At 41.2% G+C, this 26916-nt stretch overlaps 1 protein-coding gene across 5 annotated transcripts in view; it reads right to left on the reverse strand.

Annotated features, from left to right (window-relative positions):
* Positions 1–1600: 1600 nt before the first annotated feature.
* TIAM1 (TIAM Rac1 associated GEF 1) overlaps positions 1601–26916 on the reverse strand; it is an 84025-nt gene continuing 58709 nt past the window's right edge. For 3 of the 5 annotated variants that reach the window (XM_062573210.1, XM_062573200.1, XM_062573193.1), the window contains 13 exons: positions 25600–25703; positions 17262–17441; positions 16752–16820; positions 16330–16455; positions 14566–14674; positions 11920–12099; positions 11676–11794; positions 9832–9940; positions 8223–8281; positions 7120–7222; positions 6341–6428; positions 5312–5484; positions 1601–3265 (listed from right to left, as the gene is read on the reverse strand). In XM_062573210.1, coding sequence (XP_062429194.1) covers positions 2781–3265; positions 5312–5484; positions 6341–6428; positions 7120–7222; positions 8223–8281; positions 9832–9940; positions 11676–11794; positions 11920–12099; positions 14566–14674; positions 16330–16455; positions 16752–16820; positions 17262–17441; positions 25600–25703 — 1904 coding nt within the window. In that variant the 3' untranslated portion in view covers positions 1601–2780. Of the gene's footprint in view, positions 3266–5311; positions 5485–6340; positions 6429–7119; positions 7223–8222; positions 8282–9831; positions 9941–11675; positions 11795–11919; positions 12100–14565; positions 14675–16329; positions 16456–16751; positions 16821–17261; positions 17442–20807; positions 20895–25599; positions 25704–26916 lie in introns of those variants that run through there. The other 2 variants (XM_062573183.1, XM_062573219.1) reach the window with 2 other exon arrangements.

Consider the following 26916-nt stretch of genomic DNA (forward strand, 5'->3'; position numbering starts at 1 on the left):
ATGGCAGTGCTGACTTCTGCAAAACTTGAGCTGAGCGCTACCCAAATCAAGTCTGGACAGCTCAGACCTCGCTGTAGGACCTACATAAGCTACAGAGACCAGCAGGTGAGAATACAGGAATCACTCGGTAGCATTAGACTTTCCACCTGTTTAAGGCTTGATATACGATAAACTCATTGCATACTATCATGACTTGCATCAAAAAAAAATCATCCTATTACATTAGAACCAGCTCTTATGTAATCTGAAAACTGAAGTCAGCTGCTGGAAATATTATTGTAGCTAGTAAGAACTAAATTCTGGAAGAGACAAGTAAGTATCTGAAGAAAACAGCTGGGGCATTTAAAGCAAGGAATTTGAAGGAATTTGTACTTGTTCTGATTTGTCCTCAGTTGTACTTGAAGAAACAAGCATTAGCATGTTTTGCACTCCTCTTCCGTTAGAAGTTGATGCAGTTTCCGGGACTTGGGGGAGAAGGGCTGCTTAATAACAGTTAGCTAATCAGAGAAAAGGGGAGAAAAAAAAATCAGAGATTTCCTTTGGTTTCTCACTAAAGGAAGGAAATTTTGCAGCGGCCTTTCACGCTGTGGCAAATGGAAGCTCACCCTGCTAAAAAGTGGAGCCAACTGCTTTGCTGAAAGCTGTGATAGGGGATATCCATGCAAGATGCAGAGCACCTACTGCTAAGGGAGCAAGCAGGAGCATTGAAAAGACTCATAGGCTACGAGAGCAGGGAGAGCGATCCCAACAGCTCCATCTATTTGCTTCCTGCTTGCCTCAGCTGAGAAGAGCAGCTGTACTCGTAGCACACACGTAACACGTGCCACCATTTTTGTTTTTCCCAGTATTTTTATTTCTGACAGGCATTTACAACGTTCCATTCATAGAACTAAAAACATAAAAATAGACCTTCTTTCAGCTTATAAAAGAAATATATAAGAACCTTTGACATAGACATGTCATGACATTATGTACAAGAACAGTGGTACCTTTCAAGTACCAGCCTTCCAGTATTTCAGAACAGACTGTAATCCACGGGGTACAGCATAGGACAGCTAAAACCTCTGCTTTTCTAACACATTGGGACACAACCGACTGGTAGATGATATAAAACAATGATGTGATAATACAAAGGGTATAGAAACCTTTCTAAAGCTTTTAGGAAAAAATGAAATCAGAAGATAGCAAAAAGTTAATACAGAAAGCTTTCATAAGATCAAGTATAGTGCACCAGAAACCAGGAGGGGAGGGCAAGGCGGGGGGGAAATGCTAGCTGGGACACAAAGACAGTGATGGATTTTTTTTGTTTTTTAGGGAATAATTTTTGTTATGTTTTAAAATATAGTCAGAGCGGATTTTATAAAATATAATCCTAAAGCTATTATAAAAATTTCAGGTTTTCAAAGTACCTACTAATGTGTCAAACATCAATAGATACAAAAAAAAAGAAAATTTTCATATAATCCTCCTTTTTTCCATAGGTGAAACTGAAATGGGAAAGCTATATAAATCTTTAAGAAAAAAAAAAGTGCTATTTTGTGTTTTGTAAGTGGAAATCTACTTAAAAACCACAATATTTTAGTCACATTTTACCCTGTTTTTGATGCTTAAATAAACAATTTAAAATGTTAAAGAGGTTTGCTCGTTTAGAACTTGCTCGTATTCTACTGCAGTGGAAAAGCTTTTATAAAGGAATTAAAATACACTGGTTTCATCCACAGCAGGGAAGTGGATGAGGTCAGTTTTTTTGGCCATGAATTCCCTGTCCCCAAGCCCAAACTCTGCCAGAGCGAGTGCCAAACCAACCCGTGATGTTGCTACACTAGCTCCAGTGAGGTTACACCACGGATCAGCTTAGTCCACTACAATTCAGTCACGTTATTTTATTTTTTATTTTTGTTTTTATTACCTAACTAAACTCCAGTCTCAAACATATAGAATAATCCTTTTCCTGAAGAAAGTTATACTAAATAAGAGTTTCCAGTTCATATTTTAATATAAAACCACCATTCCTAACCCTCTGCAAAAAACTAGCCTCATATCCTAGACCTGGAGCTAAGCTAACACTGTAAAATTCTTATCCCTTTGTGCCCCTGCATCTCAGGCAAAATACAAAAAAATATTTCTTCAAGTGTTAAATTTGGATCTCTTTTAAGAGAGTTTGGCATCTTTATAATATTATGTAAAACTAGAGCTTCCAACATCGACATTAAGTTAGACCAGCCACAGACCAAGAGGACTTAACACAACATAAATCCCAAACCTTTCCTCACACATTCCTAAAATACATATATATTCTCTTACATTTAAAGAGGGAAAAGTAATAAGAATACTGCGACTGTACAGGTTAAAAAGGCAGTTTCCTCATTAGGGAGATGGGCCTATGACTGACATTTCACGGCTATAAAACCCTTGTTCTTTGTGCTATAGCGTAAGCCAGTTTGCTGCACGTAGGCAAGACATCCACAGTAATCTGTTTTCCAGTGATGATTTTCTCCCCCTATTTAAATTTCAGCCCCTGATTGTTTTAGAATAAATAAAATAGTGTAAAAGCCCTTGGTAACATAAGACAGGACCTTAAGCTTATTCCGGGTCAGATTTTGAGCGTTTCTGCTTTTACAGGTACCTAAAAGCGTGGCCGCATGGCTTCTGGACCGATTCAGCTGCCGAAAGGGTGTGTGCAAGTGTGCAACCTACGGGGCCCGGCTCCGCGCTGCGCCCGGGGAGGGACGGGGGGCAGGACAGGGCGCCCTCCACATCAGCAGGGCAACGGGGCAGCCCTAGAGCTCCGTGTTCAGCTTCCTGCCAGGCACGAAGTCTTCGCGCCGCACCCAGATGACCTCCTCGCCGTGGCCCTCCGCGTCGCCGTTGATGCCGGACAAGGCCGCCTGCTTCTTCAGCTGGGTCATCCTGGAAGCATGCGCGTCCATCGCCGCGCGCGACCCGTCCTCCCGGCACGGCCGGCTGCCGGCGATGGTGGCAGCCTCCAGCCGCTCCTGAAGGTCTCGGTCGGCCACGGCGCCTTTCATCGCCTCGCAGTACTCATCGTCATCGCTGAGGATGTCCGTCTCTTTGATGTCCTCCTGCTCCTCATACTGAGCAAGGTCAAACTGTTCCTCCACCCAGCGGTCAGTGTCCCCACTGTGCGTGGGCTGCTGGGGCTCTTTTTCAGGGCTGCTTGTGAAGACGGCGTCTGAGTCAATGGTAAACCTGTTTCGGGCCAGCCGCCTCCTCCTCCTCCCAAGAGACTTGCTTGGGGCTGACACTGCGCACACACAAAGATAAAACCCCAGAGGCTTTTTACACAAGGTACAACTTTCTTTAAAAAAAAAGTTAATCTTCCAAGCGCCTTTTACGTAACATCGCTAGGCACAAAACGGGCAGACTCCTACGAACGACCTAGTCACTCAGCATCCTCCCTACAGGCAAGACACGCTTCGCTCGGCTCCTCGGCACAGCGCTCGCTCCAGCTGTAAAAGGTGTTTCTGCTACTCAGATCCACGGTTGGGATAACGGGCCACAATTACTGTTCCTCCTAAGCGGTAGGCAGCCAGCCAGCCAGAAGTGCATCTGTTCAGCTCGGCTTCTCACAGGCAGCGCCCTGCTGTCAGTACACAGCGAAACCCAGCCAGCCTTACACCTCCACGCGGCAAACTGCTTTGTGCCACTAAGAGCAGCACTGCGCGTTTCCGAGTAGTTAGCCTGGCACTGAACATGCTGGACTTGTCATATTATTTCACAGGGAAGCGAGTTCCCCGTCCAGGCTGTGCTATTCCCTGCCCCGCTCCCTCCCTACTAGAAAGTAAAAAAAAACCCCGAAGAACAGAAAAGCTTTCAGAAGTTCCTTACTCAGCATCAGCTGGTCTACTAGCTTTTGCAACTGGCCCAATTAGCAAATTCACATCTTCCATGTTGAAACATCTTCATAAGAAGCTTGAGAGACAAAGCAGGGGATGAATCCTGCAGCTGAAGGACCTGCAGGCGTTCCGGTGCTTTACGTGCACACACACGTAGCTCCATCGTAAGCAGGTGAACTCCAAGGTTACAGTTTGTCCCCCTCCACTAAACAGCACTTTAGAACTTTAAGTATGTATTTATTAAACTCTAGCAGCTTGGGGGTTACATTTTAATATCCCTGAGCTTCAAAGCATGCATTAAGCACAACAGCTCAGCAGTTGCAAGTTTTAACTATACTGAGAGGTCTGGTCTCTAAGAGGAGATTTTAATCCCAGCAGATTTCATCATGTAAATGCATTGATGAGCCAAACTAAAACAAGATTTGGCATCTACAGCAGATAAGCCCCGTAGGTTGATTGAAGCACTGTGGTAAAAACAGTTGCTTTTTGGCCTTCCTTTGAATCTTCATGCTTTTGACTTTAAGTCTCTCTGAGGCAGATGGCTAGCATCACTTCAAGTGAGAGGCCATGCTGTGAACGTTATTGGTCTGGCCTGCCCATTACAGAAGAGGAACAGAAAGCCTGGTTCTCTACATTGCTGGATCTAACAAGCAGAAAAAAAAAAAGAAAAAAAAAAGAAAAACAAACAAAAAAGCACAAAACAAGAAAATCCCCACAAAAACAAGAAAACAGACCAGAACAAAACATGCAGAAACATGCAGCAGTGCTGTGTACTTTTCAGTTGGAAGCAAGTGTTTCTTCCCTCCATCATCTAGTGTTCTGAAAATGAAAACCTGCTTTTCCCTGGGATTTTCTCATTGCTTTGCCTGAAGTCAACTGAAAAGGAAAATCCACGGTTTAGGACAGACCATTGCAAAAAATTAAAAAAAAAAAAAAAAAAGTGCATGCCTCTCAGATGTGAGAAGTAGAAGCATGTGCCCTTTAGCAATAGGGCTGAAAAGGCCAAAATGGATGACATACAGAGCTGTCACTTCAAACCAAACCGGTCATTTGGAGGAGCTGATTTTTCATGTGCATTTTAGTTTAAAAAGTGCTATAGTTAGCTCAGAAATTCTGTACATGTTTTTTGTTTATGAAATATGTAGTGGGCTTCTGCTTTGTTTGGCTGAAACCTTTTTCCAGATTAAAGTGCACAGCCAGTCAGTACTGACAGGAATCCCACTTGTTCCTTCCACGCCAGAAAGACTACTCTGAAGCTGAGCCTTGAGTGCAAAGCAAGGTAAATCTAAGTGGCAATTTAAGGCTCTCAAGGAGGTGAAGCATGGAAAAAAACAGCAGCTTTTGCATATACAGGAGAGAATGCTTATCTTAATGTACAATTAATACACACCACCACATGTCCTATAATGGTGCTGGGGTTACTGGGATCTTGAAAGTCTGTAGCCCTACAGTACCTGCCCTGTTCATGGCTGGCCTTGCACCTTTTAGAGCACACAATCTTTTTCCACCAAAAGGAACATATTGCTGGGATGAGGGTAAACTTTCGGTTTTAAGAAGCTGCCTTCTGTGTTTATCCCGCAGAATCGAGTGCACAGCCTTCAGAAAGTCCTTCCTGTGTTCTGGAGAACTGAAAAATGGGGAAGAATACATGAGGCAGTTATCTCTTGGGAACGGCTACAAGCTTGCTGCAAATCAGATAATTAATGACCAGTACTGTAATTTAAGACAGTTTCAACCAATTGGCATGTTCATTCTGCAGATAAAATGCAATTTAATATAGTATTTTCAAAGCAAAGCTGAATCTATAGTCACTGCAATGAACATTCAAGGAAACGGATACATTATTCGTTAAAAGAACATTTAGCCATTTACCTTTCTTGAGGCTTCCTTTTCCTCCAATAGCAACCATATGCTTAAGCTTGTCAGATAAATGTCAAGCTAACCTATGGTGGCTAATTAAATCTCAGAACTCCTGTAATCTCTATTGCCTAGTAGTGGGAGCTGGCTTTCCATCAGCTCTGATGGACTCTGGTGAACTTGTGCACCAAGTTCTGACCTGAGGCCTAGAACAAATTAGGGTGACCATGACCACTGCTGTAACAAAAAATGATCAGGGTTTTCTTTTTAAGATAAAAGGCAGTGACCTAAGAATAGGGTTTGGAACTTTCCAGCATGAAAGGCACTGGCTAAATAAGACACATGAGTACAAAACCTTGCATAAAGATCCACTGCTAGAGTTTAATTAGGTGTAAATTTGTAAAAGGAAAATTGCAATAAGGATATTCTTGCAAAGGTGCACAGCTGACCAAATATATGCCTTTATTTTAATGCATTTTATGAAACCCTTCCTGCCAGCTTTAGGGTTTTAACACCTTCTCCCCACTTTCCCTGCCAGCTGTTCCCAAATTGCCCTAGAGGAAAGGAACGAGCAAGCTAGGATCCAGAGACGCAGCAGCCATGGAAAAAAATGAAAATGCACTTACCTACAGCAGAGGTGAAATGTTCTTTCTGGTCTGCCTTCGGACTCAGATTTAACATGGACAATCTCACATACAGAATTGGTCTCTGCATCTAAAGTGAAAAAGTAAGTAGCACTTCATAAAATATGTTCTCATATTTTATCTCACTTTAAATAGTTCATTCTGTAATCATGAAAAAAAGTCTTAAGGCAGTCTGGGACTGTTGTCCTACACTGTAGGCAGATCCTACACTGTAAACAACAACATTATCTCCTGGCTGAAAGTGGGTAAATGTTTAGGAACTCCTAAACTGCCCAAAACTTAATAGTACTCACTCAATCCTAAAGAAAAGAGGGAAACCACAGCTCTTCAGGCATTCTGTATTCTCACATTACATTCTTTCGATTTTCACTTATGCATTAGAAAGATTTTTTTAAACTTCAAGATTTTTAATATAATAAGCTTCACATGGAACCATCAAGTGCAAGAACGAAAATTCACTAGCTCTGTGGTTTCACAGCTGCAAAACTTCCTTCTAGTCCCCAGAAGAGGAACAGAGAGAACCAGTCAGTGATGACTTTGACCCGTTTTTCCAGAATCCTGACCTCAGAAAAGTACTGACAAGCTAGAAATACACAGCTGAAGCTTCTACCCCTTCATTACTCTCCTGTGTTATTATGGATGTTGATGTTGTGGATTCTTTTCCTTGCATATGCATACACTTAAGACAAACATCAGTCAGCGAATGCACTGAAACCAGAAGTTATAAAAGCTTTGCCAAGTTCATGCAGCTGGAACATTACCTGCACTTGCCAATGCTCGAACCTGCAATGCTTCTAAAGGTATCATGTGTCGAAAACGGAACGGATCCCACTCTTCATAAATTGAAGCCCTATGCGATCCTCCCTGGATGAATTTCAAAATATTGTCAGGAAACAAGATACCTCAGGAATTCAGACATAAGAATCCCCTCTGCTCTGCATTGAGAACGTCCATTCAGGGAGTTGTTCCAAAATTCCTTCCCACACTAAAACATCTTGGCAAGCAGTGTCACCGTAGTGCACCTCTAGGAAGGTCTTGTTAAATTCTAGAGAAAAGCTGTCACGAGACCAATCTACTCTTATCAATGCTTTCAAAAATTATTTAAAACTAACGTTGCATTCTCTCCTATAAATTTATATATACTCATGAACCTGCATTCATTTTGCTTTAGTTGCTCTAAAGTTATTTTGTGACCAGTTCATGTTAGAAAACAACCACAAAAGCATTTCAAATCACATGCTTTTTTGGTTTATGCCACCTGTAGGAGGTAAAAGGGCTTTTACAACATTAAACACTGTGTTGCCCACTGTACCATTGTAGTGAACGATTGTGCATGTGTTCAGTGTCAGTTTAGCTTTTTAATCACAGATTCCAGGAGGATCCACTGATACACAGTGCAGGCACACCTGAAATATTTAGCCAAGAGCAGCCAACACTTGCTCAGTGACATGCTAAACATACAGAAATCAACAGTCAGAACTGAAGAGCGGCACTGTGTTTCATTAACAAATTTGACAGATGTCAGCTCTCATATTAGATTTACACACATGGATCAAAGAGCCAAACACAAAAGACCTGTTCAAGGTGGTATCTTGTTTCATGGAAGTCCACTCCACAGCACGGAATGGATTTGGTAGACAACATGAATTGCCTAGCAGAGTGCAGAGGATAAACTAAAAGAATGCTTGGACTGTCCCCAGGCTGAGTAGTAGGCTGTTCAGTATCACTCAATCTTTGTTTGTGTGGCAGAGCATAAGGATCATCTACAGAAGCACACATACAGTAATGCCATAGCTTTATGGGAAACAAATCTTTATCTCAGAACTATACAAACATTGCTACAGAAACGGTAAATGCAACTTACAAGTTTCTTCTTCTGTTTGGAACCATCCTTGTATACAAGGACCACAGTGGTTTTGAACACTAGAGAAAAGTCAAAAACAAAAGCCACATAGTCAGTAAGTTTGAAAGCAAGTCTCCTATACACCCAAGCGTGTAGGCCATTCAGCTCCTGAGAAATTAGACCTGTCCTCTTACATACTCTCCCCATCCCAAAACTCAACCTCAACAGCTTTCAGCAGGAAACCTCAACAGGAACAAGTTGAACCTTCAGTGTTTAAGTTACCAGTTCTCTGAACGGCTCTTCAAACAGCAATAGTTCTATCTAAAAATAAAGAAAAAAATCTCTAACTCTCCCCCTCACTATATCCACCTCAGATGTATGAGCAGCACCCAAGTACCTGCAGCCGGTCATCAGATGACATTGCATTTAGACAGAATTTGAACTACATGTTAGTGGCACAGTGGTCTGTACCAGACTAAAAAGCAAACAACACTGGCAGAGGTGTCATTTGATTCTTTTCTTACCATGTAAAATCCACATGAAGTTGGAATTTGGCTTTTCAAACTCCAATTCTCATTTCTTTTTTCTTCAGGCCTCAAAGGCACCCTTTGTTATAGGATTGCTTAGACAGTTAATTTTGGACATTTTATGAAAGTAATTTAAAGCTTTTTGGAATAATTAGAAGTTGCTGCATATTCCTAGCAGCTTTTATAAGGTCATTCAGCTTCAAGGCATGATCAGGAGCTTTCCCAACTACATTAAAGCAGTCAGTTTTTATATACCAAGAGCAAAGCTGGAAAATTCTTAATTTATAAGCTATTTAGTGTAACACAAAAATAAAATCAAAGTAACTGGCTTCCTAACCATTATAGCTTTCTGGAAACAGCACAACAAAAGCCTGGTTGTGCATGAGCAAGTTTAAAAAACAAATTAAGAAAACCTGGCACACTCCAGATAATTTGACTTAATTCGTAAAGTACACGATTTAGTGAATATAAGTCATTAAGTGCCTTCCCAAGGGATTACACTTTGATGCAGTGGGAAGACCCTAAAATCTATGCCAATAGCAGTTTCAACTTCTAGTTTGTCCACTGAAGCTAGACTACTCAGAAGGAGAGAGACCACTCCAAAACAATGTGCTTTGGATACCTATTGTACAATTATTATACAATTAGATATACAATTGTATACAATTGACAAATTTAAGAGCTCTTAAACAAGGTTTAGATATACAATTCCTTTCTGGAAAAAGGGACAGAGAAAAATGACAAGGCTCTTCATGCCCCAGCTCCATCCAACAGCATGCGAAACAGAGTTATTTGGAACAAAACAGTCTACTGCAATGTATCTTTCCAGAGACAAATATCTTTCTATATAGCTCTCAATATATTGCCTTGGATATGTGTTTATGCAAGTCTTGCCCTACTATAGCAGTCATCTCCAAATTTTTCACCAAACCTAAATCAACACAGGCAGAATTTGACCACTACTGCAAAGAGACAAACACTGTTTAAGTTCCAGCCAACATGCAGAAGGCAATGCTCAACTTCTTTCAATAGATACCTGCTAAGGCATAGTCTATACTTATTCAAACATCTAAAATTAAAAAAAAAATCACTAAGATACAAACCAAATGCTGCTAGCTCAGGTTCCTTCTTCCATTTCCCCAGTGAAGCAGGAGGATTAAGCCATATCACAGTATTGTGCAAGAGCAAGTCCCCCATAGAAAGGTCTGCCACCTGTGGATCACAAAGGCATGCAGAGATACAGTGTCAGTTTAACAGAGAGAAACAAACAGCCCCGCATCACACAAACTTTTGGAATGACATATTTAGTCAGATGACTGCAAGTGTGCAAAGAGACTATAGCAGACTGCTACATGCAAACAGCATGTAAATCCTTGTTTGGTGGGCATAAATTAGGGCAAGTCAAGCTTAGTGTCTGGCTCTCATGATTCTGTAGGAAGCCAAGACTTGCCAAAAACACCTGATGCTTTCCTTGGTGTTTTTGTTCCTTTGTCTATCTTTCCACCTACCAGTTCCTTGCTATTTTGTTTGACCACTTAAAGCTTCCCCCCACAATCACACCCATTCAGTTTGGGTAACATTCAGAGAGAGCACTTGGGGAAGGGGTCAGAGCATGGCCTCTCCATAGGGGCCATGGCTCTTGATTCTGTCCAAAGGCTCGTCATGTCCACATTGCTGGACACGGACTAAGAAAGGCAATCATGTCAACTGTTGGGAGATGCATACCAATGATCACTGCAGCAACCAGATCTTTTACTTTAACCTCTGGTCTCCTAAGGTGACAAAGCAAGGGCTATCCGCAGTCTGGGTGACATTTTACACTATTCTTCCACCCTCCACTCGGTGAAATCTGACATTTGCTGAAGGACAGCACAGATAGCACAACTTGAGTTCTCCCCAATAAACACAAGAGCAACACTAAGGAATGTGTTTACTGCATCTACTCCCAAATTAACACCAAACAACAACTGCTCTCCAAACAGAAGTCCTGATACACCCTCTCCACCCCACTTGCCAACACCAACCCTGGTATCTGACATCTACCCACTACATGCTTCTCCCTGCTGGAATTATCTAACTCTCACATCCAAAGCTTCTCTGACTCCACACAACCCAGATCACCTTTGTCTTGTATTTGCCCAACACCTCTTATGTTTGATATTTATCCTGGTTGCTGGCAAAACTTCACTATCATCTCTTCACATGGTCATGTCTCTTTCCAGTGTTCACCCATGTCATTGCTCTCATCAGTCCTTCAGCACTCTGCTTCAGTGTGTTTCCACCTCTTCCTCATTGTCCCCTTTCAACCCATCACTCTCCCTCACTAATGGACTCACAGGCCAATGTTTCATCAGTAAATGGTGAGTCCAGTCCTCAGCTCAAACCTTTAAGACCCCTTCCACAGGTGCCTGAAATGATCACCCAAGACTGAGCCACGCTCAAACTTCACGAGTTTCAGTATGTGCTATATAGGACCTAGGCCAAAGCCCAGGTCTCTTGTACATCAAGCCAACTAATACACTTTCCAAAACGGTAATGGCAGCTTCTCACACCCTGGATCTCACATTGTGATCTATTTAAAGTGATTAGAGAACTATGTACAGACTTGCTTCAGCATGCCAGTCTGCTCAGGCTGGTGGGGCAAGATTATTTATGTGGAAACAGCAGAGCTGACACATGGACATCAAAAAAGCTGGCTGGGATTTTGACTCAAGCACGACATTGAAGGTGAATTAACTTACTGCTTTTATAACTTGGTTCCACTCACTGAACTGTAGTTGGAAAAGCAGTTTTTGGATTGAACTGAGATTTATCTGTTTGTGTCAGAACTCACTCAGATAAGATAGCATGAAAGATAAATATTTGATATAATTTAACAAAATGTAACATTCACACTTCAGACTCCAAAACAGCAGCCTTGTTCTCTTAAATTTGACAAATCTGTTACCTCCTTTTTCTCCCCTGTTTGCTCCGCTATGAGTTGGTCAAACACCGCACCATACTCTTCGTGGATTTTCTGCATTTCATTAATGTGGCTGGCAACTTTGTTCATTGTTTTTATGGCCACTAGAAGACAGAGAGAAAGGGGAAAAGACAAAAGGTGCTTTTAAGCTCCTGAGAGGAAGAGGCAGGAGGAGGATTCTAGATCAAAGCTAAAAAGCAGGCAGGAGAGGCACAGATTAGGTCTTTACCATCAAGATGATAGTGCTCTTCACTGTCTACATCAGTCAGAGCAAAGAGCTCCTTCAGCAAGAGAGGGTATTTCAGTATTCGCTGGATGGGTTTGATGAGGTAAGACTCCAGCGTGGAGGAGTGCTGCCGTCTAGGATTCTGAGCATCCAGAAATGCCTTGAAAGCCGTGTCTGTCTTAGCTAGAAGATTAAAATGAAGCAATGGAATAAATCAGAAATAATAACAGCTGTCCTGATAAAGTGGATTTTCCGGCTTGAAATTCATTTATCCAAAGACATTTTCTGAAGAAGTGCAGATTTCTCAGATCCACAGTATTAGATTTATGCCCTTCAGGTTTTGAGTTGCTGTCACTTTGCCACATAGACACTATTTATGATTTAACATCAGGCACTTACATACCACAAAAACACATACTGTTTTTAATTATCCATAGTATTTTTGACCTTGAAACTATTTTAGAGTTGCAGAAATCCTTTTAACCATCTGCTTCCTTAAAGAAGAGGGCCATACTGGGTATTTACAAGAATTCATAATACTAGACAGACAGGCATGTTTGGGGTATTTTTATCTTATTGTAATACTAAACACCAATAAAATCAAGAGTTAGTAAGGAAGCAGGAAACAGTAAACTTACGATACTGTATCATATTTTAAGAGCTCAGTCAGACTGGGCTTCTCCACCTGACTGCTGTTCATCATCTTTTCCACCTGACCGCTATCAAATTCCCTCCTTCCTCCCCTCCCCCCCCCCACCCCAACCCACCCAATTTCTCTGTTGCTCTCCCTATTAGAACATAAATTTGTGTGGGGAGGTGAGGATGGAGAAGAAGGCATATTTAAACATACAAGTTGTTCAGTGCAAAAACAATTCCATGCAATTGCTTTTATTAGAACCATGTCCCCTTGCAACACTGGATGGATTTTTTGCAGATAGTCACCTGCTTTCAATAAAGCAACTTCTGTTTAAAACCAAAAGTCACCTGCACCACAGCTGAAGACACCAAATTACACTTGAAACACACTCTCAGGCTTTTTAAGAGATTTATCTCTGGAATTAAATTTGAAGTTCTGTTTGTGCTGTAATTCAAGCATACACATTTTTCATTTATAAATGCAGTCAGTAATGAAAAAACAAAACAAAACAACCGGAATTACCTTGGCCATAGTCTTAACATTAAGGTCAAAGAAGCTAATGCCAACAGAAAGTATGAATGTGACTAACAACAAATCATTTATTCATGTATTCCATGGAGCTGCCAACTTCTCTTTGCAGCATGGTAAAGAGTTTAAAAATAATAATAGCAAAAAACTTTTTTAAAATTATTTTTATGCAAATCTGAAGGTTTTTTTGATTGTCAGATATCTACATGTTCTTGGAAGAATAAGAGCTCCCCCTTAATAGGATTGATCCTAGAACTGGAACCGCTTGTTTATTTAACATCTTGGCCAGTAGTGAATTGCATGCAACAGCGCTAACGCCAAGAGATTTACACTTTCATGGGGCGATGATGATGGGTAAGGGAGAAAATACATTCCAAGACAAGGAGGTCCATAAGCATTTATATGCCAGACCACAGTTTATTTATCTCCACCTCAGCAAACCAAGCTCTGCTAGAAACTTTGACATGGAAGCTTCTCAGGCAAATTGGAACACAGGAGAGAAGAGGAACAAATGAGAGAAAAAGCGCAGTGAAATTAAAATATTTAGACAGTTTCCATAAAACATCCTCCCAGGCTGATCCATTCCTAATGCCTGTCAGTATTCAACCAAACTTACTGAAGCTTCAGTGGGACTGCCACGAGCACGTATTCAGAGCATAAACTTTAAGAGGAATCGTAGGTCAAGATAACTACTGCCACTTTTGGTTCCCAAGTGGAAAGTGACCCATTAACACATGTCACATTGCCCATGTATGAAAACTTTCTTTGCTTCATATTAAGAGAAACAAGAGGTATCACTGGAGAATAAAGTAGAGGGAACTACCTGAGAGATCAATCACCTTTTGTATTGAGTTCCTCAGGTATCACTACGCTGATGGTGGTCTAAGAATCACAAAATCACTAAGGTTGGAAGGGACCTCTGGAGATCATCTAGTCCAACCTCCCCCCTCCCCGGTCAGCTGAAAAACTGGAAAGATTTGTCCCCGTCCCCTTGACACCCTCCCTTCAGGTACTTAGACACATTGATAAGATCCCCCCTCAGTCTTCTCTTCCCCAGGCTGAAGAGGCCCAGCTCTCGCAGCCGTTCCTCACAGGGCAGGTGCTCCAGCCCTCTGATCATCTTCGTAGCCCTACGCTGGACTCTCTCCAGTAGCTCCAAGTCTCTCTTGTACTGGGGAGCCCAGAACTGGACGCAGTACTCGAAATGAGGCCTCACCAGGGCTGAGTAGAGCACTTACAGCACTGTGTTCTCCATGAACCTTTCGGACCAGCTGGACTCACTCTGCTAACACTACACAGACTCCTGGAGAGCATCCAGGTATGCACGCTCCCACTCCTCCATCACATCTTGCCTTGCATAGTCTGGCTCACAGTGGCCACATCTCAACATCCAGCAGGATAGTCTGAGCCAACCCAAACTAACACTTTGTTCCCGCATATCTCTCTGCACACCTAGATCTATTTATCCAAGGTATGGCTCTTACCTTTCACAAGTACTTTGGGGACTTTCGTGTGGCTGGCACAGAAGGCACTGTACAGCTTGAAACGGTCAGCATAGTAAAGAAAGGATCCACCCAAGGAAAACAATACTTTCTAGGATGGAGAGAGGAGAAAAAAAAGCATAAAACACATATGAAAATCTTAGTTATTTCCCCTTCTGACAGGTCAGCTGAAGTCAAAAAGTCTAAATTGTGGGGGGTCTTCCACAGCAGGCTGTACAAGCATGGCTTTTCTGAATGCTGCCACAAGTATCCACTGAGCTTCCCAGCTGAGGACCTTCACCAACAGAGAAAGATCAAAGCAACAAGTACAGAAACTCCTCACAAGGTTGAAGACAAGAAATCAGAACAAGACTGTTTTTCTCCCTACTGTAGTGTGGTCAAGCAACAGTGGGATGGAGAGCTTCCATTTATTTCAGATGACAGGACATTGCATTTTTAAGAGTGTTCTCACACTGCCAGGCACACCCAGCCTGGACTCCCTAGACCGTTACCATAGCTAAGGTCATCTAGAGAAACCATTGACTATACTGTGAACATAGACCCCAGAGCTGTATTTAAATACTGGAGCTACAATAAGCTCCACAAAATGGTGGAGCGGGGAAAAAAAAAAAAAAAAAAAAAAAAAAGAATGCAGCGTAGCTACGGTCAGAGGGAAGCACTCAGCAGAACTGAAACCAAACCCTAAAGTCCCATTTTGCACTCTGTTCTACAGCTATACATATAGGAGAGAGAGGTCAATGAGGTTAATACACTTTTCATGGAAAGAGGTGGAAGTAGAAATATTCTTGAATATGAGCTTCTTTCTTATTCATCCTGTTCAGTTCAGAGCATATGGTGACTACAGAGACTCCTACCACTAAACGGAATACGTGCACTCTCGATTCTGGGTACACTTCCTACAAAAAGAAGAGTCAAATTCTAATTACATGAGGGCAGTCTTTATGACAAATACTGACTTAAAACGAGCATCTGATAGCAAAGCTACACACACAAAAAGACAACTTCTTTCACTAACTCTTGAAGGGCTGTATGTTTGTTAGCTGAAGACAAAGCCAGTGGAAATATTGTAATTATTCATCACAGTATCCTGTCCTCTACCAAGGTGACTGCTCAAAGCAAGAGTAAAACTCCCTAAAGACTAAACACCATACATGCAGTACATGACTACAGGCGACATAACAAAGCACAGAGTAAACAGCCAGTCTGTTTTAAACAGATACATTTTGCTTTTTTTTTTAATTAAGTTTATATACTTTTAGTTTGTATTTCTACATATCCTTCACGCACAGCTGCTGATACTTCAAAGTGCTTGCCATATAGTTCTGCTATCCATCAAAAGCCCCAACAATACCAAACTCAATTTACAGTTCGGAATTACTTCCCCAATGGACTTCTGAACTGCTGCATTAGACTTGTCAGAACAAAGGTTCTATGTAATATTCCATTTCTAACTTTTCCTTACAGCTCAAGACAAGCAATGGGACAGAAAGGCAAGAATAGCATCTAAAAGCACACGGCATTGTGAAATTCTAGTGCTTTAAATGTAGTTTGATCTACATATATAGCAGGATATTCAGTATTAGTTAATAAATTAATCTAAGGTGCAGGTAGATGCATGTTTTTACATGAAGAGTGATAATAGACAAATGTGATAAAGGGTGTTAGAGGACAACTTCTGGGATACAGTGCATCACTATGTAAAATTTAATAGTGTCAGTCTACTTAGAATTTAAATAGTGAGATTACCTTAAATTGCTCTACTTTTTCAAGCTTTTCCAGGTCTGGAACCAGCCTTACTCCATCTTCAAGAGTTTTTAAGAATTCTACCTGGAATGCTACCATTTCAGTCAGGTTCCCAAAGAGAACGTCCAGCTAATAAAAGGAAAAGAGAGCAACATGCTGAAAATATTACCGTTAAGTTCACTTCACAACTAAATTGTGTTTTCTAGAAGTTCAGTAATTCTCAGTCCAATTGTAAATCAGTGCCATGCCAGAAGAAAAAAATATATATATATATACATTATTGAGCAGTAGCTTGATATGCTATTCAATCCATTATTTTAAAAGAAATTAATTTCAGAATTTCTCCGTAACCTTCAGAAAAAAGGTCAAGCTTAGAAGGGGGAGGATAAGATATCTAACAAAAGGACAAGCAACAACTAACATACCTCATCCGGTGTGAGGAAAGTTTCTTTTTGTAGAGGCTTCAGGTATCTCTCCATCAGACAGTTTAGGTCCTAAAAATTCAGAAAAAGATTCCTGTGGTGGTTCCTTGAATTGCCTCTAAATATTTATTGAAGTGACAAAGATCACAGTTTACCAATGAATATTTCTTTGTCATGCGTAAGGCAAAAGAATTATCTTAAATTCTGTGAAAGCTAAGATATTTACACAGTTTTACTTACAAAAAAAAAATCAACGTAAGATCTCATGAAACAGTATTCACCTGCCTATCAACCAAGTCAAGTCACTCCAAAATGATGGAATAAGAATGCTGCAACACTACTTATTCTGAGACTTGTTAAAGTTGCATGCATCCTGCAATCTGTCATTAGAATAGTAAATTAAAGAAAGGATATATGCATAAAATATATTTTGAAGTAGAAAAGAGACTAGTAAAGTTCTCCAGAAGAAGGAGAAATATTAATAGATTGAAACCATGTATTGAGACCCCTTACTTTGACGTAGGTGCGTTCTGTTTCGAGAAGTTCGCAAATAACCTTTCGCAGCTTGTCTGCATCTGTGAGCTGTCTCATGGTGGCCAGCTGGGGTCCGGTGATTTCCTGAGGATGAGCACTCGAATCAGAAGGATTCATTTCATGTAGACTGCGACAGAAAGCAGCAACCTGCTCTGTACTCTTTAAAAAAGAAAGAAGAGGAAAGACTGGGGTAATATTTCAGGTAAGTGCTGCAGAAAGATGGAGCTTAAAAGCCTTTGGAGTTAAGCAATTGCTGCCTGGGAGTTTTTTGAAAGCCAAAGTCCACAACTGCACACACCATTTTATATATCTGTCTGTCCTGTCACTCAGAGACAGAGGATAAGAGGAGACAATGTAATAAAAAAAATTTAAGAGAGTTATGAAGAAAAACTATTTGATTCAGTAACATTTTTGGTTTCAGAAGTGAATGAACTTTAATTAAACAGGCTTATCCAGCACTTAGAATTGGAAAAAACAAAGAACAAAAAACCCAAGCGCAAGAACTGGGAACTAAAAACAACTGTGCAAACAAAACACACATTCCAGCCCTCTAACAGTTCCCTAATCTGGTTTGCAACAGTCCCAGGAACGGCTGTGTCAACACAACCAAGCAGACAACGCAGAGACAGAAACTGCTTAAGCAGTTTTGCAGCAAAGCAGAGCCATCCGCAGAGCCAAAGCCGCGGGCTTTGAAAGCAAACTTCTTGGGAAAGGAGCATGCCTTGCAGGACAAATGTCTTCCATAAGTCAGCTTTTTCAGAGCTTCTACATCTAGCTGGTTTCTTTAATGTTTAATCAGCTGTCTATATATAAAGACAGTTATCCTCTCTTCACCTCCCTCTTGCTAGATCATCACTGTGCATCTTCCGTTACACTGAAAAGTTTTTGAGCAGGTTCGGTCTCTAGTGTCAGTGACGACAGCCCTGGGCTTCTAGGGTTGCTGAAGCAGCCCAGCACCATATCCTCTTCCCTCCTCGAGGCCGGAAGGGGGCACGGGAGGGAAAAGAGCAGCTTGACTACATCTCTCTCAAATTCTGAGCTTAATCCTGCCGCTGCGTCTTAATCCAGATTTAGAGACTTACCAACACAGCCTCTACATCCCTATAGTCCATATTAAAACAACTTACCAGAAATTAGCCTGTTCTGACATAGAATGTGCAGGAGACAACAACAACAAAAAAAACAAAACAAAACTAAACTAAACTAAACTAAACAAAACCTCACCTACAACACACCACCAATTTGCACTGGGAAATCCCTTCACTCATGCCAACCTACCAGCAGGCAGCAATAGCAGTAGGACAAGCCTGAACTACTACAGACCTCTGATGACCCAATGCTGAAAACCTCTGCATTTGTTAAGCTGCACACATATAGCTATTTTCCTCTCCGTTCGTGTCCATGAAGCCCTAGAGGAGTATTAAGTAGTTTAGCCAAGTAACAGATTTCCTTCCATAACACGGTTGCTTTCCCCAAAGCTATCTTATGGCTATAAAGACTTATCTAAGTGTACCACAGTAAGGCATACAAGTAAAGACGCTTATTATCCAAGGGATAATTTTCTTTAGAACACAAGTAAAAGCTATAAACAAACTGTAGCTGACTATTCAAAGATGCCTCTTGGAGTCTGTTTATTGCAGTAAAATATCCATCCGCAGTATCCAAGATGTAACTTCAGATCAAGCAGAAAGGAAAAAGGTGTGGTAAGTTAAGGGAGGGAGTGAGGAAAAAAAAAAATAAAACTTTCCCCTTCCCCATCTACATCAAAACAAACAAAAACCTCAGTGAGCTGGACCAGTCCATTTCTAACTAATTCTGCTTCTGGTAGTCGCACATTTCACTGAGAGCTGGATTTATTAGTCACAGTGATTCTTTTTCTTTCTCACCAAGATTCCTCCTGTAAGGACAGGAGGTGGTAGTCTTAATCATGAAGCATACCCAGACCCTCTGGTTACATTTACATTAGGTTTCAACAGGCTTGGTCTTGATCCCAACAGCCCCAAACCCACAGAGCACAGGAGGTGAAAGCCTGGCTTCAGCGTGGGGAAAAAAACTTGGAGTTACCCGCTCTGGTGGCAAGGGACAAAGCACTGACAATTAATAGATGTTAATCGAAGCCTACAGAGACCCAGAAGAGGTAGGGTTTTCCTCAGGAACATTTAACTTCACAAGGAATATTTCTTGAAAGAATATGGAAGGCATATGCAGCGGCACATTCTTTTAAGAGTGAAAGGCACAATTAAGAATAGTTAAAATGTATAAAAACGTTGTTTATTTTTGGAGCTTGATTCCATATAAAGTGTTTTAAGCAGTTCATGCTTCATACCCTGCTGTCGACAGCTCTTCATCTAAACATTGAATATATGTTATACAGGCACACAGTCTGCCCCTTAAGGAGTAGTTATACCCACATTACAAAAAGGAAGTCTGGAAGACTTAAAAACCTTATCTCTACACACGTATACTTTACAAAATGCTCATTGACTTCACCCGAGCCCAGTTCCAGCTAACACCACTCCTAAGTTCTGCTTTGCCCCTTCTGCTCCTCACATCTTTTAAACGTTTCCCCCCAAGTATCACTCACCTGCTACTCTTCAGACAGGAAAAGTCTCAAGCACATTAACATTCACAAGCCTGTTCCTGCTTGCTCTTTGAACAAACTGTTTGCTTCCTGAATGTAGTTTTTTCCACCTTCTACCTCACATGGGCTTAAAATGAATTGCTAGACAGACCTGGTAGATGCGTATTGCACCCAGTGAGATTCATAATACAATTGTTTTGCTTCAAAATCTCAAACAGCGTTAACAAAAGTGTCTGTCACCATTTTCCTACCAAAAGTAGACAGAACAGGGAATGTCTGGAATACAACCAAATCCCTTTATCTCCCAATACCAGCTCTGTTTGCCAGCTGCTAAAAAGATATCACTGAGCTGGGATTTCTCTAGGAGAATTACTGCATCTCACTTTAGGCACAACTGTGCAAGCAATCCCATCTAGCAACCTTAAAATGCGACAAAGAGCTTGCACGACTGGGCTGTAAAACGAAGTTTACTTTTCAAGGGCATTAACCTCTTCTCGGCAGTGGCTGAGCACAGGAGCTAAGCTCACATCCTTCTCAGGCAGGAGCACTTCCTTAAAATTGCCAAGCAGTTCATGTTGCCCTGGCTGCCTGCCCTATAGCTCTGAGAGAGTGGACTGCAATTTCCTCTGGCACTCACTTTATAAAAATACATAGGTGCCTGGGTATGAGACAGAAAGTCTTCTTAAACAGCATGCAACACCTGTGTCCCACAATAGGCAGTAAATTCTAAGCATTACTAGTTTCCCAAACCAAATTCAGGCAAATTGCATCCTTTCTCATATTGCCCGGATTGTTAATGACATTGCACAATAACAAAGTGCCTCTACTGCCTATATACATTACAGCTTAGTCTCAAATTTATAACCTTAAAATTAAAACAGCACGAAAATCCGTTTAACTGCTAATTACTTAGTCTAGTCACACTGCACAGCAGATCTGCTCACCAAATACAGCATACGGTACAGAGAGTCGCTGGATCTCACATTGCTTTTGTTCTTGAGTTTACGGTTAACTCTCCAAAGAGCCGACATCGCTGGAAAGGCAGTGTCGTGAGAACTGTCATTCAGCGTTTTCAAGCTCGGCTATGAGAAAAATCCCAGTTCTCCACATATTCGGCTGATTTGAAATGCTTTCCCACTCCAGACAAATATTCCATGCTGCTTACTTGATACACAATACAGAAGACTGCTGCATTTTAATAAGAAAGGGCCACGACCATATTTCTCTAAGCAAAGCCTTTCCTCATGTGTCATTTGCCATAGGCCTGGTTCGCTCTCTACATCAGCTAGAATTAAGAACTGACTATGAGCTAACGCTGAGAATTTAATGCTGCTCTTCATGGAATCATTAAGATGAAAACTTCAGCAGAAAGGCTGAAATGCAGAAAAGGAGAGGTGAAGGCAGCCCTGGAATATAAATGCCTATTGCCTGTGGCTGAGCATGAGCCGATTGGCTACAAACGACACTGCATAAGAATATTAAATATCTGAAGGGACAGAAGCACAAAATTAAAAGATCTTTAAAAAAGCCAGTTCTGTTACTGGAAAACCTACCCCCTCAAATCTCTATTTTAATCCTTTCACATCCATTGCAACACATTGAAGGTTTTGAGATTTAACTCTGGTTTTAAATAATGCCACAGAGAGAAGAAGACCTATTTTCTTTGAAAAAAATACCTCTAAATTACATAAGCATGTACACACACAGAGCATTACAGCATGCTCCTCTAAGCCCAAGCGCTGCAAGGTAATTAACTTTAATTTCAAGAGGCAGATGTCTTAAATTAGAAACAAGGAGAAGTAAGTGTCCTGCAGTATTTTAATTGATTACAGCTCTAAAAACACATTCCTTGTCAAATTGAAAGGACTCAGTTCGTTATAGGAAACACTATGCATGAAGACTGATCTTCTGATGTAATAACCCTTACCTTGGCTTTTGGTAACCTGCAACATTAAGCACCTATTTATATAGTACCTCCTTTGTACCTCAATTTATCCTATGCTATTTGAAGGGCCAAAACAGTTAGGTCATCACAGAGGCAAGTAACTACTTAAGAAATTACTCTAGTAGGACAGATATGCGGTGCAAGAGACTGATCTGAGACTGACTAGTCTCAGATGGAGACCAGTCACCATCTAGATTTCATAAACAGCCTAAAACTTGAACTCACGTGCTACAAAAACACAAGTCTGAAGAGGTGGCAGTGATCACGCTTTCCTTTCCCCCTCCACAATTCACCCTCCCAGTTCTCTCCTCCTCCTCAGGCTTGGCTCCCACATAAACTGGGGAAAGTTAGGAGTCAGCTGCATCACTTAAAGAGAGGGAGGGGGGGAAACCTCACATACCTAGAAAGCATACCTGCCCACTACTGTTTATGCAGATTTAAACCTAAGAACTGCTTGACACAGTGAAGGCATCATGAAATTAGAGTGGGAGCAAATTCAGAGAGTAACAGCTGTCCCACAGCACCACACTGCAAATGCCTCCACCTACTTTGGAAATGGGTTTCTAGTATTTTATCAGAACAGTCTTACAGTCATCCTGGTTTTTCGCTTATTATTATAATGATTCCTTTGAGGACAGCAAGGGAGAAGTGAATTCCATATTTTGCAGTCTTTCCTTGTGGATCTGTTCTTAAGGATATAGAGAAGACAGGATTTTCTGAAGAGGGAAGGATCCTCAAAGCTACTGGAGCACCCTCCAATCCTCCACCACCATCAACAGCTTGGAGGCTTTCACGGATTAAAAAGCAAATGCACCACTACTAAGCAAACTCACACCCCCATGCACACATGCTGAGATGGGGGAAGGGAAAGGGACAGCTGGAAGGGAGGAGGAAGAGGAGGAGGAGGAGGAGAAAAGACACATCCAACTATCTCCTATGATACATACCCATCAATCACCTACGTGACAGAGTTACAGATAAGTCAGAAGGGACCCAGGTCTGGCTTTTGGTAGAATTGCACACAACTTACCTTCATAAAAAGCCTACTCGAGCATGCGCTACAAGAACACATGAAGGACAGTCGCAGCACTACCTTCCTCTCCTTTTCCCATGAATTATTAACTCTCATCTAGAATCATTCTGCTGGCCAGAGAACTGGGAAATTTCCTCAGAGCTCTCCTCCTCAGCAGAGCTTGCGGGCATCAGCAGACAGCCGTGAAGGTGTAGAGCAGTGGCATTTGCAGGATTAAGCCCTGTTTCAGAATCATGCCATTGCAAGGCAAAAAAAAAAAAAAAAAAAAAAAAAAAAAAAAAAAAAACAACAACAATCCAAACGCTGTTTTCAGATCTTCAGCTGCTAATGCTGCATCTGCACTGCAAGAAGGCGAACTTTGCATTGAGCTGGTAGGCTCCAGTGCCGTTCAACTGGATTTCCTCTGCTAGCCTCTGTGAGTGGCTAAGAGTACTCCTGCCCTGCTCTTGCCAAGAAGGGCAGTAAATAAACACGAGAAAGAATCAGAAAGTCTCCCCTTAATGCCTCCATCCGAGGGAAAGACTGGAAGTTGTGGTAGTAATGGCGCGTATAGGAACATGCCCCTCCTGGCGGTATGAGGGCAGAGCATTTTACTTCCCGTGTACAAAAATAACCTGGGAAAGACAGCATAGAGGACGTCAGCCTAATCATCCGCTACATAATCCTAGGAGCATGGAAAGGTGTGGCAAGGTGTGGACAGGAAAGCACCTTTGATTTTCCTCCTCACAGTACCAGCAGGGTAGCGATTTTCTATGGAGCAATGCATGTTGCAGAAAGATTCATTACTCCCCATGCAGATCGACTTTCCTAAGCACATGGAAAAGCAAAGAGGTTAAGCAAACCCTCATTAATTTAATTTTTAAAAGTTTCTTAGTTTCATGAGGATTTTTGTTATTGTATTAAAAATTAATATTTGAAGCAGTGACTTCCTCCCTTCTACCACTTACTAGAATTCTCAACGGGTATAGCAAAATAACTCTAGGATTCCTACAGCTTTAGCTAGAGAAGAACCACAAAGAAAGATCCCTGAGCACAGAGTTCTTCTACATGAAAAGGGACAGATGAATTCACCAGTCTGCCAAGACCGGCACACTATATAAATACTGCAGATAAATGTATGCTTTTTCCACAAGAAACACTTTCAAGCACTCTGTCCCATAACAAACAAAATGCAAAGAAGCAAATACCTTATTCTCCTCTACACCGTACAAACAACATAAGGCAATTCTCAAGTTTAAAAGAAAAGGATGCAACAACATCAACATTTCACTTACAGAAAGATAGATTTTCCTCTCCCTGGAACTGGGGCTTATTAGACTTATGAGTTACTCTTCCATTGTATGAATATTAAGCATTAGAGCTGCTAACACATATTTCTCAGTTTAACTAAATCTGCTGAGCCACTAGGCTAATCGTGTAATCCTTACGCCTTGCTTTAGGCAATTACAGCTCTGAAGATCCAGGAGGCAAGATGCAAAATGGAACCCTGCAGCCTCTTACATGGTTCACAAATAGAAAGCTACAGAAAACACAACAAGAACATCTATTCCCCAAGTAGCTGTGTGTTCTGCTCAGTGCTCTTCCACAGCTTCAGTGCTTAACAGAAAAGACTTTTCAGAACACATGAATATCCCATGCATTCACGGTTAAAAATCCAAGAGCATCAGTAAACAACTCCACTTTCTCAAAAACAAATTCTTTGTACTTACAAGAAAAGGTTCTGTAAGAAAAGTTGGAAAGAAATTGCAGGAGTAATCACTTTCTTTGCATGCAAGCTCCACATGTATTTCATGTATAGGAATGTTTTCTCTTATCTGACTTCCACTCTCTGGTTATCAAAGACAAAACTACAGGCTAGCAAGACATAAGAGATCAGGAAACAAGAGGCCAGGGTCTCTTCCTTCCTTTCACTACAAGAACCAAGTAGAATAACATAGAGACCAATTCAGGACTCACTGTGACACATTTTAGCTAAAATAAGAGCTGAGAAAAAAAAACACCTGTACATAAACACAAATTCAGTGAGAACAGATACTCCTGAGAACATGCATTCTGTAGAAAAGTAGCTGTAAACTCTCAACATCACTTATGCAACAAATACTTAAAAGCAATCAGTACCTTTAAAATAATCTTACTTGATTCTGCCTGAAAAGCCAGTAATCATCACAGTTAACTTTGTGTGAAGCTCCCCAGCACCAGAGCAAGTGCAAACTCCAACCACAGCAAAACCCATCCTTTAATAGATGGCAATTAGCAATCCATTTGCACAGCCTCTTAGCTATAATTGGAGTTTTGCTTCAATTTAAGGTAGTTTGGATATAATTGGTTTGCATTTAAAAGCTACCACATGCACTATGCTATTGATTTAAGGAAATATTGTAACTTACATGTCTCCCATGCCTTGAAATCAAGAAAGAGTAAGAAATTGTAATAATCCATCTGATCTTTTGGTTCAACTGACCTGCTCTGGAGAAAGGAGGTGATAAGCTAGCCCATTTTAAAAATATGTGGAAACATTATCACAAGACACTGAAGATGAGAACCACGCCTGCTCTTTACTGCTGCAAGGGAAAGGGGCACAAGTCCATAATCAAAGCCGTAATTTGTTACATTCAGTATCATCTATAAACACCTTAAAAGTAAGATCAATATTTTCCCAGGAAGGATGCTCTAATTGTGTACAGCTGTGAAATCAGCACATCAGCTGTGAGTCTAGTGTGCTTTTGCTCTGCGTCATGTGAAAATAAAAATTTCTCACCTTGCTCATCTTATCAGCCTCATCAGATGATTCCAAGTCTTGCACTTCTGTTTCTTCTGGAGCAGTCTCAACAGAGCTGTCTGGGTCGCCACAAAGCGGGTGCCCTGCTGAAATGGAGATGCATGTGAAAACATGACCATAACCTCCTAAAATTTGCAAAGTTGAGTACAACAGGTACTGAGTTTCCCTGAACAGTCAGGCCCTGTCCCGCAGCTAAGTACATGCCAGCAAGACATCACGCCAGAGGCACTCAGCGACTTCAAAGGGCTGCCTGGGGTTAGGGCAGGGGCCAGGCTTAACTACAGGCTGTGGCCAGGCATAGTATTTAGATTAGAAAGCTGGTTCAGAGATAAGGCCAAAATGCCATGCTGAAATTCTTACCTCTATTAGGTAAGTTCTTAGTTGGCACACAGTTGCCTACCTTTACACATCAGTGGTTTCAAATGGAAACTCCAGTACATCAGTAAGTGTGTACTGGCAAGAACAAAGTCTTGGGTGATCACTCCTCTGAAGAAGCTGAACATGAGAATTTTAAATCAATTGCAGTTCTGGCCTGATACATCTGCTAGAGAGTTTCGATGCCCATTAAAAAAAAAAAAAAAAAGAAGAGAGAGAAAAAATTTAAGCAGTTTTTAGGAGTCTGTCACATTAACTGGAAACTGAACTTTGTTTCATCGGTACGTGGCAGCAATCATGCACAACTATGCCTTAGCACTCTTTGGAAGCTACACTTGTGATACAAATAATAACTCTTTCCTAACTTTGTAAAATAGATGATGAATCATCTGCAACTGACAGAAGAACTAAAAGAACTAATCCCAACCTTGGAGCTCTGTGTGCATACAGCTTATTTCAGGACCTCATTCTCTGACTCAAATAGCTGTAAGAAGCAGTACTACTACACCTTAACTAATCTTCATGGGAAATCTGAATTCACATACATTGAACTTCCAGATACTGCAAGTTATAACAAACAGCCAGCATTTTTAATTGACTATGAAAAAAAAGTGGAGATGCCACAGCGAGTAGCATCCTCTATAAGAAACAATATGTATTATTTTTATGTATGTACACACACACATGCAGCATTTCTGCATCCTATTTTAATTTGAAACCACTCATTGCTCTTCTGTGGAAGGGTAGTTCAGCAGGGATGGAATGAACTCTGCTAGGAAAATCCTGCACACCTCAATTCAGTTCCATGGCAGCTTAAAGAGACACTTCACAGAAGCTGAATCCCAGTGTTAATTACTTTTAACATTCCCTTCTCCTCCCCTCCTCCCCCATAATCCCATCAGGAGGAGTTAATTCAGCGGG

The sequence above is a fragment of the Rhea pennata genome, chromosome 1, assembly GCF_028389875.1.
Source record: "Rhea pennata isolate bPtePen1 chromosome 1, bPtePen1.pri, whole genome shotgun sequence".
NCBI classification, from domain to species: Eukaryota; Metazoa; Chordata; class Aves; order Rheiformes; family Rheidae; genus Rhea; species Rhea pennata.